General features: G+C 42.7%; 2 protein-coding genes across 7 annotated transcripts in view; both read left to right on the top strand.

Moving 5' to 3' along the window:
* The first annotated feature begins 449 nt into the window (after positions 1-449).
* Positions 450-6,700, top strand: LOC146510092 (uncharacterized). 4 transcript variants are annotated; one of them, XM_085174538.1, is made up of 4 exons: positions 450-1,012; positions 1,349-1,549; positions 1,641-1,688; positions 3,757-6,700. In XM_085174538.1, exons 1-4 carry the CDS (start codon positions 973-975, stop codon positions 4,473-4,475), a joined length of 1,008 nt encoding a protein of 335 aa, XP_085030664.1. In that variant the 5' UTR covers positions 450-972; the 3' UTR covers positions 4,476-6,700. The 4 variants fall into 4 exon arrangements, with proteins under 4 accessions (XP_085030664.1, XP_085030667.1, XP_085030666.1 ...); XM_085174540.1 differs by having other exon boundaries at positions 453-1,012; positions 1,349-1,537; XM_085174542.1 differs by having other exon boundaries at positions 458-1,012; positions 1,389-1,549.
* Positions 6,701-7,301: 601 nt separating this feature from the next.
* Positions 7,302-14,059, top strand: part of LOC146510091 (clustered mitochondria protein homolog) — a 24,526-nt gene continuing 17,768 nt past the window's right edge. The window contains exons 1-11 of one of the 3 annotated variants that reach the window (XM_085174491.1): positions 7,482-7,506; positions 7,750-7,826; positions 9,603-10,880; positions 11,982-12,142; positions 12,231-12,402; positions 12,665-12,805; positions 12,889-13,019; positions 13,101-13,255; positions 13,438-13,563; positions 13,652-13,790; positions 13,922-14,014. In XM_085174491.1, coding sequence (XP_085030617.1) covers positions 9,647-10,880; positions 11,982-12,142; positions 12,231-12,402; positions 12,665-12,805; positions 12,889-13,019; positions 13,101-13,255; positions 13,438-13,563; positions 13,652-13,790; positions 13,922-14,014 — 2,352 coding nt within the window. In that variant the 5' untranslated portion in view covers positions 7,482-7,506; positions 7,750-7,826; positions 9,603-9,646. Of the gene's footprint in view, positions 10,881-11,981; positions 12,143-12,230; positions 12,403-12,664; positions 12,806-12,888; positions 13,020-13,100; positions 13,256-13,437; positions 13,564-13,651; positions 13,791-13,921; positions 14,015-14,059 lie in introns of all 3 variants that reach the window. The other 2 variants (XM_085174489.1, XM_085174490.1) reach the window with 2 other exon arrangements.

The raw sequence follows: 14,059 nt of genomic DNA, 5'->3' as shown, positions 1-14,059 counted from the left end.
GTTTCTTTCTTTACCAACACTCCACAAAACATATTACAAATTTTAATTTTAATTTCCTTGTCATTGAAAATAAGGTCTTACAAAAAACAAAAGTAAACCAGCCCATTCAGTATCTTGTAGAAGCTCCATACCAGCAATAACTTGAAGTAATCTTTTCCTGTATGACTTCATCTGGCTCTCACATCATTTTTGGAGGAATTTTGACATCTGCTTTTACAGAGGTCCTCCCACCTGCTGATGATCAGTTAATCAGCAACTTTTTTGCTGTTCATATGATGGTGTATTTACCTAATGTATCTAATTTTAAGGTAAATACTAAGAACCATATTTATTTCTAACAAAGAATAAAAAGGGCATACTTTCTTTTTACCATAACAGTAAATTAAATAAGGTAAATTGATTAAATGAGTAAAATAAATATATTTTACTGGATATGTAAGACAATAAAAACAGAACATAGAAGAAAAAACACAAATCTTTTACTTATATATAATTTAATACAGAAAATGCTGCTGATTGGAATTTTTTGTGAAACAGTTTTTTTTATCCTTGTATGAAGCACGGGTTGCTGTCATATAAGCAAAATACACTTCTGACACTGTTCACGTTACAGTAAAGATGAGCTGTTGTGGGCTTATTGGTGAATTTTGAGGCATTTAGAGCGGGTTAGATTTCAGGAAGCTCCTCCTCCTCCTGGTGCTGCTCCGTGGCACCGACAACCTCACACTCCGTGGTGCTTTTGTTGTGAATACATCACCGCGCTGCACGTAGCCAATAACCAGAAGGTTACGAGGAGGTTGTTTCGACTCAGCCTGCAGTAGGATTCATTCATTCCCGGAGAGCGAATGTCCTCCCGGAGAAGAAAACAAGCGAGCCCTTTTGCAGACTGATCGCTTTGCACGGGCCTTTTGTTTTCTGCGTTTCTGTTTCATCAAGGACGGGAAATAAAGAGCCAAATCTATACGGAGATCCATGACAGACGCTTTGGAGAGGATATCGCTTCAGTATCACGGTAGGCCACAGCCAGTGATGGAGATAAATGAGAGACTGAGTAAACATGCAGAAATGAGAAAGCTCATAAAACTGATAATATTAAATAAGAGCAGGCTGCTGTCAAATGACCCAAGAAGCAGATGCATAGAAATGCATTAAAAACCCTTAAATGATGTAGAAAAGCATTGTAATATAACACCAGTTATGCTATATTGCATGAAGACAAATGCATAATTACTAATGGATATCATTGAGTGATATAATCTTATTTTAAGTGTTCGCTTGCAAGTATTACTCAATGCCAGCATTGAAACTGCGACACTAATATAAACAGCTGTGGTAATAAATCTTGCAGCCAATCCAAAGACAAACCAGCCATCAACATCTGTGCACAGGTTCTGCAGGGGTTCGGCCATGGATGCCGGGAGGCTCGAGCAGCAGGTGGCCAGTGTGGAGAGAGGCATCACCTTCCTGAAGCAGGAGCACCTGGCCATGCTGACTGGCCTGCAGCTGGAGATCACACACCTGAAGAGGCGCTGTCACGGTCAGTGTACAGGTGAACTGCTCTTGCCATCTCATTATGTGCTTACTTGTCTTATATTTGTCTGTCTGCCAGCCTGTTGTACTACTGCCTTTCTTGCCTGCAGAGCTGAGCTGTGAGCTGGACTCCAGGTTTCCTGACAGAAATACAGCAGGTGAGAAATTACAAACCCTTGCTGAGCAAGGGAAAAATGATATATGAGAGATGCTGAAACTTTATATCATAGCTGTAGAGATCTAAAAAAGAAAAGATGGGCAGAGGACAACTGAGAATTAACAGGGTTACACTGACAGGGCAATCTTGCTAATATTTATAAAATCTATATTTATTGTAAATTGTTACAAAGCAGAGCTACAGGTCGATAACAGATTTTAAATACCGTGATTAAAATCTTGTTTTTCAGTTATCAGCTGGATTAGCTGCTGTCATAGTTAAAAATGAGCCTAGGGAAATAAAAAGTTATGTCTTTAGATCCCAGTGTTGACTTATTTGTAGCAGTACATGATGATATTGGTTTGTTGTTAGCACTTTGAGTTGCATATTTAAAATATATCAAATAAAGTTATCAAAATGACGTGAGATTATAAAGTTTTGCAACTCTTCTAAAAAAATAATTAAAGACCCTAGCTCACTGAAATTTCGCCCCTTACTTTGTAGATATACCTCTTAGGTAGCACTCTGCTTCCAGTGTGTCTGCTACTATATAGTACTGTAGTATAATACTGACAAATTAGACTCATGTCTCTCTTGATTTGATTCTTGTCAAAACAGCTACCCTTAATCTTTAATTTCATTCGGGAGAGGGAGACAAAGTAGAAAGTTTTCAAACTTGGTGAGTGGGGTGGGCAATAAGTGGCAGTTTTGCTGATGTAGCATGTTTTTAATGCATGGTGTTCCCCAGTCATGATTCTGACCTGATGTGTCGCCTTTGACAATGTAGACATTCCCACTAACAACCCCAGTTTGGTTTTCAAATCACAGTCAAGACATTCAGCCTCATAATTCTGGCTGCATGTTTGCATGTGGCAGAATTGGTTTCCTGGCACAGACCCAGCTTTTCAGTGTAGTCCACAAATTTTCAATAGTGTTGAGGCTGGGACTTCAGAAGCTTAATGTTAGCCTGCTTTTCCAGATATCCAAATTCAGATTTGATGTGTTTGTAATCATCATCCTGTGGGAACATTCAATCACTCATTATTCCATTCTAATGTACCGGTATCACAGCAAACAGCCCCAGAGCATGATGCTACCACCACCATGCTTCACATTTGCTACACTGTTCTTAGGTTTGAAAGCCTCACTTTTACTCCTGCGAACACACCTCTATTCATTGTGGCGAAACAGCTCAATCTTTGTCTCGTCTGACCATCACATTTTCCCCAGAAGGCGTTTGGCTCGTCTCTGTGGGCCTCGACCTTGAAGGTGTGCTTCTTTCTTGGTTGAAATCCTCCCAGTCCTTGGTGATATAAAACTCACTTCACTGTGGACAGTGATGCTGGTATTCCAGCAGTTTCCAGTTCATGGGAGGCTTGAGCCTTGCTGGTTCCTGATTATTCTTGATCAACCTAACCAGTTTCCACTAATCTGAGGGTGACAGTGTGGGTTCTCTGAAAAAGCTGTACTTACAGTTGATTGAACTGATGTTGGAATGTGCAGATGTTTAGAACTGGCTCCAAGAGGCATTCCTGACATGTGTAAATCTGTAATTCTCCTTCTTAGATCGATCTTAATCGAGTCCTTGGACTAAACTGAGGTGCTGAGTGCTGTCAAACAAATCCTTTTTATGTTGGCAAAGAGAAACTAAGAGTTACAGCTACTACACAGTGCTGGAAATGGTCCCTAATGCACAATAATGCATGCAGGTGGAGATCTGCCAAACTGAAGGTTTTGGAATTTTGTGATTGTACCCTGTACCATAAGCTCTGATGCAAAATGTGATCTAAATAATAGATTTTTTTTTTTTTAATTATTGGGCCCGATTTCACCGACTGATAAGCAAAAGTAGACAGAAAGACACAGTGAAAAGTGAAATTCATGCAGAATAAGATAAGAATGAATGGTTAAGTAGGTGAATCAACAGATATTAAGCACAGAAAAACAGACCAAAGTCTGGCACTAGAAGGTAAACAGTGAACCCCTCATACTTTGTAGTGTATCTCATAGCTTTAGTATCCACTGAATCTGCATTTCTGTGTGTTTGTGTTTTCATATATGCTTCGCAGAGGAGGAGGCAGAGCTGGCGGCACGTTGTGATGCTGCGGAGCGACTTCTACAGGACCAGCACTGCATGATGGTCGCTGCACGGGGGGAGCTGCGGGCCAGCCGGGCACGGGCATCGGCACTCGGGAGGAGCCTCAGAGAAGAAGAGCGACGTTTCTTAGAGGAGCTGAAACGTCGAAGCCACAAGATCACACTGCTGAGTCGTGAGCTTCAGCGGCAAAATGTCATGACCACGACCCTCTGTCATGAGCTGCACACTGCACGGTTAAAACTGTTCCAGCAGCAGCAGGGCAGTGGGTCTGCTCCTGAGGGAGAGGAGGAGGAGGCCAGAGGAAAGGAGCAGGAGGAGGAGGAAGAGGAAGAAGAGGAGGATGAAGATGATGAAGATGGTGAAGGGGAGAGCTCAGACTGGCTACTGTCTCCACCTCCTCCTGTCTCTCCCAGCCAATCAGAGGCAAGGCAGAGGATGCGCATCAGCGTAAGAGAGGAGAGGGTCAGGGCTTGCGTCCCTCAGGAGAGAGTGACATCACCACAGCAGCCACACCCCATGCCTGACCCCGCCCTCTTCCTGGTGCCACTTAGGTACCGCCTCCTCCGCATGCACCAGCCAGTTAGATCACAGGATGGAGAAGGGCTGGAGGACGAATGGGAGGATATTGATGACAGCAGGGTGCCCAGGAGGGTGGACATGGGAGCAGGGGAGGGAGAAACTGCTCTGTGATGAAGACAGGGAGGTGGAGTTGTCTTCCAACAGGTCTCAGCTAACGTCTGATGCAGTTATACTAGAAAAAGATACAGATGAGAGCGATGTAACCTTGTGATTGTGTGTAGATTTTGGGAGGTTAGAGTTAAGTTGTGCAGGAGTGCGTGATCCAACCTACACGTAGACGTTATTAGGTGAATTTGTCACATTGATGGTGCAGCATGTAGTCTGAAAGTGTGAAGAAACAGGGCAAAAAAAGCAAAGAAGATTAATGGCTTCATATGGATGCCTTTTGATTTAAACACTGTTGATCACAGCTTTTTTCCTATAATTAGTAGCCTTGCCTCTGGGTTCATGAACGCCGACACCGTGCCGATAAAGTGGCTGTCTGCTTTCTCACTGCACAAGCTGTACTGCAGGTTTGGAGAGTCACTCTGAAAGGCTTAGGGACATTTTGTAATCATTCGCACTTTATTAAATCCATGCAATGTGCCTGTTAATGGCCAAAAATTATGTGGTCATGTTTTTTGTTCTATAGTTGACTTCTTAGGCTGCCTCTAATAACATTAGTGAGTTCTCTGCCCTAGTCAAGTCTCCCACTAAGCTGTAATAATTTATTTTATATTCATTACATGTTTCCTTAGAAGATTCTTTAAGTACACAAAGGTAGTGAAAGTGCATCATCCAAATCTTTATTCCAGGCTTAGGTCATACATGAGTAGGCAAAAGAAATGCTGATAAAACAGATAGAAAGGTCAAACACAGAAAACACAAGGATCTTAAAATTGAGGTGAATAGCTCAATCTATTCCAATGATGACCTGGCATTAATCACTCTAGTGAAAGTGATTAAGTTATTGGATGTAGAAACAGCAAGAAATTAGCAAATGGGTTGGTGTTCAAATAGCACCCTTCTTCTCAGTTGAAGATTCAAAACACTTCCTAGTACTACGTCTCATTCACCCAATCACACACACATTCATACAGTGTATGGTGCATTCATATTATGTATGCATAGGTACTTTGTGACATTCCAGTAGATGCATCAGAAGCAACGTGGAGGTCTAGTATCTTCCCTAAGGATTCTTTGGCATGGAGGAGTCAAGAATCAATCCAACAACCTTTTGAGTAGTAGATGACTCACTCCATATCCTCACAGATGCCCAAAATGGAAGCAAAACTAACCCGGGTGTAAAAATAAATTATAAAAGAGTAACCCCACTGCACCCCCATATTTCATATTCATATTTGGGGCATATTTGGGCAATATTGTTGCATTGTTGCCGCACAGCAAGAAAGTCCTGAGTTTAATTCCACCATCAGGCTGGAGTCTCTCTGTGTGGAGTTTGCATGTTCTCCTCGTGTTTGCGTGAGTTCTCTCTGGGTACTCTCCGGCTTTCTCTCACAGTCCAAAGACATGCAGTTAGTGGGGATAGGTCAATTTGTCAATCTAAATTGCCCATAGGCGTGAATGCGGGAGTGAGTGTGAGTGCGAATGGCCTTCTGTCTCTGTGTGTTAGCCCTGCAACCTGTCCAGGGTGTACCCCGCCTCTCGCCCTATGACAGCTGGGATAGGCTCCAGCGTCCTCCACAACTATGAAAAGGATAAACGGAAGCGAATGGATGGATGGGAGAAATATTCAAACAGTTAATAGTTAATACACTATAATTTAGCAGGTATAAGGGTATTTTACGTTTTTATTAGTCAACAGTTAATTTCTCCTGCTGCACTGCTGTAATTGTGTTCTTTATAATTTGATTATAAGTTAAATTATAAATAGTGGAATTTAAACTGAAGTAAGCTTTTATTTCAAATTACGGCACTGGGTGGCAGTATAGCCCAGTCTTCAGAGGGATTATTATAAGGGTAAGTCTTTGAGCCCTGCTATAAGTGTCATAGATTACACATGAAGAGTCACTTTACACACCGCTGTAAAGGCATTATCGTATTAGTTACCTTATTAGGCTAGTAGCATTTTTTTAAAAAAATGTGCTCTATCATACACACAAACACCTACATAGTTGGATTTTCTGGGCTTGAAAAATTAAAGCAGAGAGAGCATTCAGGGTCCAGACAAGTCTTTGGAGGAAAACTGTGACGACTCATAGTCCAGTTTTCAGAAATTAGTCCTTCATGTGATTCCGGAAAACTGGGACTCTACACCTTCATATACGCAAATTTTAACCTGCTAAAACAAGGTGAAGGACACATAAGAGACCAAGACCGCTGAACCATGAACCATTACTTTCTAGTGAAGCTGGCAGTTTAAATAAAATAAAATTTTGACATGAGTAATATACGCACAAATATACACACATATATGTATATACATATATATATAATGTATTAAAAAGAAAACAAAATATAAATAAGCTATAGCGAGAAATTAGGTTTACAAAAATCACTCATTAAAACCCAAACATGGTTCTGTCAGTCGACACTTGTCTCCTAGCAAACGTCCCATTCTAGAACGTTCCCACAGTTGTCTTGGTGACTGTGCTCAGAATGCAAATGTACCGCTGCAGCGCTTCCATGGCAACCAGAGAGCTGCTTTCAGACTGATGCCTGAGTTTTCAGCGCACCTACTGGAGCCTCATTTCCAGCACTGAGTGTCTGAGGAGGTGTTTGCTGTGTCATGTTTACATCTCACACAATGTGAAAAGGCGCCAGCCCTCGTCCCAGTCCTCCTCCTCCTTCTCCTGCTGATGCTATTTATACACATTGCACGTGCTCACACGTTCAAGATTGATAGAGAAAGCATGGGCCGATCTGAATACAGGAAGTTGCATCATGAGCGGCAGAAAGGTTGCCCTCTTCTGGACTTAGACGGGTACTGTGTGTTTGAGCAGAGGGCCTGCCACAGTTCCTCTCCTCCCCTTGAAGGGCAGACACACACATAGTTTGTGTAATGTGGTTTCGCTGTAAGGACTGGGGAGCCTCCTGCTCTGGAGGAAAGCCTGAGGAAACTTACGTTTCTGATTCCACGAGGAGCAGGAGAATCTGGAGAAGATGAAACAGACTCACAGACTCAGTCTTTCTACACTGGATGGTAGGGTTGTAGATTTGCTACACTAATCTGTAATGAACTGATGTGATTTTCTCTGTTTTTAGACATGTGCGTTCATTTTCTGCTGTGCTTGTGTTCTCATGAGGTCAAAATAAGGTGTGCTACATGTTACATATAAAATCATAACTCTGTCCATTTCAGATCTTCTGCTGTTTTACTTTGGCTCTTTTGAAGCTTTATAGAGGATATTTTTCTCCTTCTCATCTGTTCTCCTCCTCATTCCAGGATTTTTACACATCCAACATCACTGCTGAGTTCGTCTGATCAGAATTTGTCTCTGAGGTTTTCCAGGCCCTTCCACTGTAAGGTGACACCTCTGCAGCAATACTTCATGATTGTCCTGTCATCAGCTGTCGTCTAAGCTGCTTGCATTTACACATGACACACGCACGCTTGTGGCAGTGTCAAAACTTAGACTCAGTTACGGCTTAGCCGCTCACACCAGACTGAAAGTGCGTGCTTCTGAGTTTTGAGTAAGTAAATGGCCCTGGTTTGCACCTGTAGCCATACCTCGCAGTGATGTCTACTAACCTCAGCCAGAAGTACGACTGTACATCACAGCTGCAAGCTGAGAAGTTAAAACGTGATACTAAAATATAATTAGTTTGTTTTTGTTTGTGTGTTTGCTTTGGGTAGCATAAGACAGCGTTATCAAATGTGCAGTCAGGAATTTGTACTGTGGGGGGAAACAGTTATCTGATCCAATCCTAAATTTGTAAGTTTGCTCCCTTGTAATGAAATCATCAGACTCTCGTTTTATGGTAGTTTCAATCTAATAGAGAGAAACAGAATATCAACCAAAAGTCCAAAAGAATGACTTATAAAAAAGTTATAAATTGTTTTAAATGTCATTGATTGAAATAGGTTTTTCATTCCCAAGCAAAACGTGACTTTGTAGTTTTGCTTGTTAGCAAGCACAGGCAAAAGACATTTTTTGTAGATGGTCACTAGTTTTGCACACATCCTAGAAGAGAATTTGACCCACTGCTCTTTACAGAAACTGTGAAAATTTTCAGGCTGCCCCCCTCAGATTTTCTACAGGGTGAGGTCTAGAAGTCTGGAGATCAGCTATGCTACTTCGTTACCTTGAAGCGCTTCTTCTTTAGCCCCTCCTTTGTTGCCATGGTGGCATGTTTTGGGTAGCTGTCATGGTGAAAGAGCCATCCTATGAGACACCTTCAGTGCTCTGGCTGAAAGAAGGAGGTTCTCATCCAAGATTTTACAGTACATGACCCTGTCCGATAGTGCCTCAATGCGGTGGAGTCTTCCTGTACCCTTAGCTGAAAACAGCATGATGTTTCCACCTCCATGCTTGACTGTGGGGTTTGGTGATCTTTGGGTGATACTCAGCATTTCTCATCCTTCAAACATGGTGGCTCAAGTTTAGTTTCATTTGGTCACAGCACTTTTTTCCCTAAGCCTTCTCTGAATCATTTACATGTTTTCTGTAAATGATAAAGAGGAGTGGGCAAACTAAAGATGGGTCTTCTTCAACAGAGGGACCTTGCAGGTGCTGCAATGTTTCAATCAATTGCAGTGTAGTGTTACCACCAGTTATCTTGGTGGCTGCCTTCAGATCATTAACATGCTCCTCCCATGAAGTTGTGGGCTAATCTGCCACCTTTCTTATGACCATCCCAACCCCATGAGGTAAGCTCTTGCATGCGGCTCCATGTTGAGGAACTGGTGAGAAACTGGTTTTGTGGACGGATGTGCTTTATACATAAAATGGGCTGAGATCCTCCAGAGATTAAATAATTCATTCCACCAATGTAAAAATAGAAAACATAGCCCCAAACATGTCAGGTTTATCTAGAAAAGAAAACAATGTCTAATGTTTGTGTATGATTGCATTGTTTTCTGGTGAAATGAGGAATAATTAGGACCATTCATTATCTCTAAATAAAGTTCTTACTTTGTCAAAACTGTAGGGTCTTGTTGCTTGTGATTTCCTAGTTTGACTTATTTGTTTCCCTTTTATTGTTGTAACTGAACACAACACTGGCTCGAGTATGAAAGTATAAGTGGACTCTACTGGGGTTTGACACTAACATAGTTTTTTTTATGGTCCTCTCTAGGTCACCTTCACAGTTTTTACTTCTATTTAGCGCATAAAGGCACCATGGGAAACATCTTCCAGTGCTGCCAGACCCTCTCAAACTACTTTAAGTGTCAGGATACACCAAGCCCGGGTGAAGCAGAAAGATCTCCTCTGCTGTCCAGCGAAGAGAGTGAATGTGAGTCACCGAGTTTGCTGGACAACTCGGAGGACGACGTGTTAACCGTCTCAACAAACAGTATAACAAACCTGGCCCTCGAACCGGAGAACTTTCTGTTTCCTGACATCATCCTAAGCAGCAGCCTGGGAGGAGATGTGACTCTGGTGGAGCCAATGGTGTGTCTGCTCGTGTCTGAGGAAGATGAAGGAGGAGGCGAGGGGATGGGCGAGCAAAGAAGCGAAGAACGAGGAAGGAGCAATGAGATGCGAGGCAGAGGGTACTCTGAGGTTGAGACTCAGACTGAAATAGAGACCCAGATTGGTATGGGGGTGCAGACTCAGACTGAGTCGCAAACAGAAGTTCAAACACAAACAGAAACACTCGAATTCGGTAATAAGAGGGTGGTGAGGGGAGGAAGTATGATCATTAATAGTGAGACTAGAAAAGAGATGCATGATTGGGATCAACATGAAGGTGTGGAACAGCTGCTTTTGGAGGCACAAACATCGGAGGAGAAAAGCAGTGACATTTGGTGTGACGTTGAAGTTTCTGCTGACTTGAAGCTGCCAGGAAAGGTAGGAAGGCAGACAGCCAAAGACAAACTCGAAGTGACGGCCACCTTAACAAAGCTAACTTTGCAGACAGAAAGAAACACTGACCTAATTGAAGAGGAACATACAGATTCTGCCCTGAGAGAGCCGACAACCTTACAGTGCAACAAAAAGCCAGACGAACAAAAGACTGAATCCAATTCAGTGATGCAGGCTGACCACAAGGTCAGCGGCACAAATGAAAACATTGCTAACGACACAGAAAATGTGGAAAACGTTGACCCCACTGAGGGTTGCGTGAACCTGAAACAACAGAGCAATCAGGACAATGGACAGATGGAAGAGTTAGAGCAGACTGCAAATGAAAAGCAACATAATAATATTCACATAGAAACAAACAACCATGTGGTTCAGACAGCAGGTCATATTCAGAGTCAGGACAAGTCACATCTGCCAAAGAAGTTAGAGGAAGCCATCAAGACTGATGAGCGACAGGCAGAAGGAGAAGAAGAAGGAGAGACTGAGATTGATCGAATGACCCTTTTTTTAGTTGACAGACTGTTTCTGGGAGCAACACATGTCCAAAGTGAGTGGATTTTTTTTTTGTAGTCAGTTTTACTGCTGGTTAAGCTAAGACTGTGTTTAAGAACTCATCTATTTAGTCTGAAATCTATCACAGTGAAAAACTCTGGACGATAACACCATATCTTCCTTCATCTTTCTTTTCATTTTTTAGATTTTTTTCACTTCCTCGGACACATAATGTAATTACTTCTGTCAAGGAGGGCATATTTTTGGTATTTTTGGTCGTGTCATTGTTTCTGTCTGTAAAAACAATAACTTAAAAAGTTTTGAAAGATTTCTGGTCAAATTTCGTAGGGGTCTAGATCCTGCTCTTCAAGGACTTCAAGGTCAATTCACTAGCTGGGCCTACGTCCTCATTTTAGGTTTGACAGCGTTTTAGTAGGTAAAGGTGAATACTTGGACATGAATTGAGCTGCGGTTTGGGGAAGGCCTCGAAGGGGACTGGGTTTGGCAGATCCCCATGTACTAATAGGAGTGAAGAAGTTAAAGAATTGAGAACAAGGAGGGAGGGAGGGTGGGGCACGTAAACAAGAATGAACAGCTTGCAGAACTGAGGGAACCTATATAGATGACAACCAGAAGGAGCGTGTTTGGAGGCGTGGTCCTGCTCCTGAAATTCCACGATATAATCTCCAAAAATCGACACAAAGCTTTATAACTTAAAAACTCTGATTCTGATAAGTGTAGTGTTTGTTGGAATGTGGAAAAGCCGAAATACACTGTAATATAAAATTATATAATAAGCTCAAGTTGTTCGTGTCCAGTTATTCGCAAATCAGCATCTATTATCCATTACCCACTCCAACATAATGTTTGGGTAATCAGAGTAAACATCTGCCATGCTACCCTTATCTGATTTTTACTCCACTGCAAACATCTTAAAGTATGTTTGCAATCCTCTGCCCTTAGAAGTAAATACTGCCCAGAGAGTGAGCAGGGTGCTCTCGGGGTGCTTCCTGTATGATCAACTTTCCTTGTTTTTTTTTCTTTTTGAATTTGTATTTTCCACCTGATTAACTCACATTAAAGTGTAACAGCGATTTATTTTTCAGCCAGTTTCATCTCAATGGTCTATTTTTGTCTTTTCTCTTCTGTTTAACAGCACATCCAAATCCAGCTACAGCACCCACTGAAGATGATCTCCCAGAGCAGTCTGATGATGATAAAAGGAAAAAACTCAGTATCCAAGACATAGTTGATCTCCAAGAGACGAGTTTTACTGTCAGAATCCAGCCTCCGGGAACAGAAAGTTTTGAGCTGCAGGTTCTGTTGTTAGTCCCTGTTTTCTCAAAGATTCACTTCACTGTGTCTTCATTTCGCTTCAGCTCTCATGTTTCTCCTCCACCATCAGGTGACCGGCCAAATGTTGGTTGTGGAGCTCCACCAGGTGCTTATGGATCATGAGATCACCTGCCACCGCACGTGCTTTTCCCTCCAGCTGGGTGGTGTCACGCTCGACAGCCTTAATGAGCTGCACTCTGTCCCGGGCATCCGTGACGGAGCGGTGATCAAGGTGGTGGAGGGTAACTGCCTCTTCCTGTTCTTTCTGCATTAGTTTTGTCTTCATGTGATGATTCACCATTTGAGTCATTTCTCAAAATAGTATTAGAGTGAAAGTCCATACCTTCTTAAACTGATGTTAAATTATTTAGCATTACTATTTCTGCATTTCCACTTGATAATCTTATTTCATGAGCATCTTCATATGGAAAATGCTTCCATTTAATCCCGCACTCATGCAAGATAGATTTGAATCCTTTGTGAGCGTTGTTGCTCCTGTTGCAGAATCTTACTCGGTGCGTGATGCTCGTCTTCATCTCAGACATGTACGTGATCTTCTGAGGAGCCTCGACCCCACTGATGCGTACAACGGCGTAAACGGCAGCTCACTGTCTTACCTCACCTTCTACACCAGAGGACACAATGGTAACGCCGCTCTGTCATACATTAGGATCAGCTTCCCTGTAAGAAAGCGCTCAACCCTTTCACCTTTACATTCAACCCTGCAGATGGTCAGAATGTGGGGAAGAGGCGAGCTTCTGAAAGGGAATCTGTTGACTGCAGCCCTCCAGAATACATCCTCCCCAGCTCTAAGGAGCGACCGCTGTGTCCACTTCAGCCAATCAGAGAGGACTGGAAGGTGAGCTGTCAGTTTTTCTACATGCAGTTAAGGCTGGGTAAATGTGCATTTAGTCGTGGTTAAACAACAGTGAAATGACAGCCTTTGCAGTGCCTGCGGGTCTTGACCCTCAGCAGTTGGAACCCACCTCCAGGAAACAGGAAGATGCACGGCGACTTAATATACCTGAATGTCCTGACTATGGAGGATAGAGAACTCAATATTACATCCTCTACACGGGGTTTCTTCCTCAACCAGTGAGTTTTACATGCTATGAAAAGGTTTTATCCATCCTGGCAAGATATTTTGTTCAGATGTTTCCAGTAGGTTTAATAGTTATAATTATAATTACACATTGGTCTTTCCCCTTGAGTACTGTAGTTACTCAAGGGTATAAACTTGCCTTGACTTGGCGTGTGCTCTTCTCTGACTTCTCCAGGTCGACTGCCTTCAACTTTAACCCCAAACCTGCAGTTCCTAAAACCCTTTGCCATTCTCTAGTGGAGCTGCTGAGTCAAGTCAGCCCTGCTTTCAGGAAAAACTTCACCGCCCTGCAGAAGAAGAGGTGAGCCAACTGTTTGGAATTGATTTAGAACTTGTTTTAGCATGAAGCTTGACAGTAAAAATATTTTCCATCCTCTGCTGTGAGCCAGAGTTCAGCAGCACCCTTATGAGCGCATTGCAGCACCTTTCCAGGTGTTCACCTGGACTGCGCCACACGGAGACCACACTCTTGACTGCGTGAGAGCGGAGGAGACGCACGCCAGCTACATGGGCCAGGATGAGCATACGGTAGTGGACGCAAGATCGAGGGGGCAACCTAAATGTGGAAATGCAGGACACGTAAAAATATAGGTTTGATTTTACATTTCAACTGATGGCGATGATGATGCTGATATTTAGGTTGTGTGTCATGATCTCAGAGTCGGGACTGGAACGAGGAGTTTCAGGGATGCAGGGAGCTCCCCGGGAGCTCCCTGCAGGAACGACTGCACAGAGAGAGGAGCATTTTCAAGGTGCGGATTCCCAACATCATCTTTCCAAGTCTGTCCTTCATTACT

Source organism: Neolamprologus multifasciatus, chromosome 10 (genome assembly GCF_963576455.1).
Source record: "Neolamprologus multifasciatus chromosome 10, fNeoMul1.2, whole genome shotgun sequence".
Taxonomy (NCBI): Eukaryota; Metazoa; Chordata; class Actinopteri; order Cichliformes; family Cichlidae; genus Neolamprologus; species Neolamprologus multifasciatus.
Note: the sequence above shows the minus strand (reverse complement) of the source record. Positions and strands in the feature narration are given on the sequence as shown.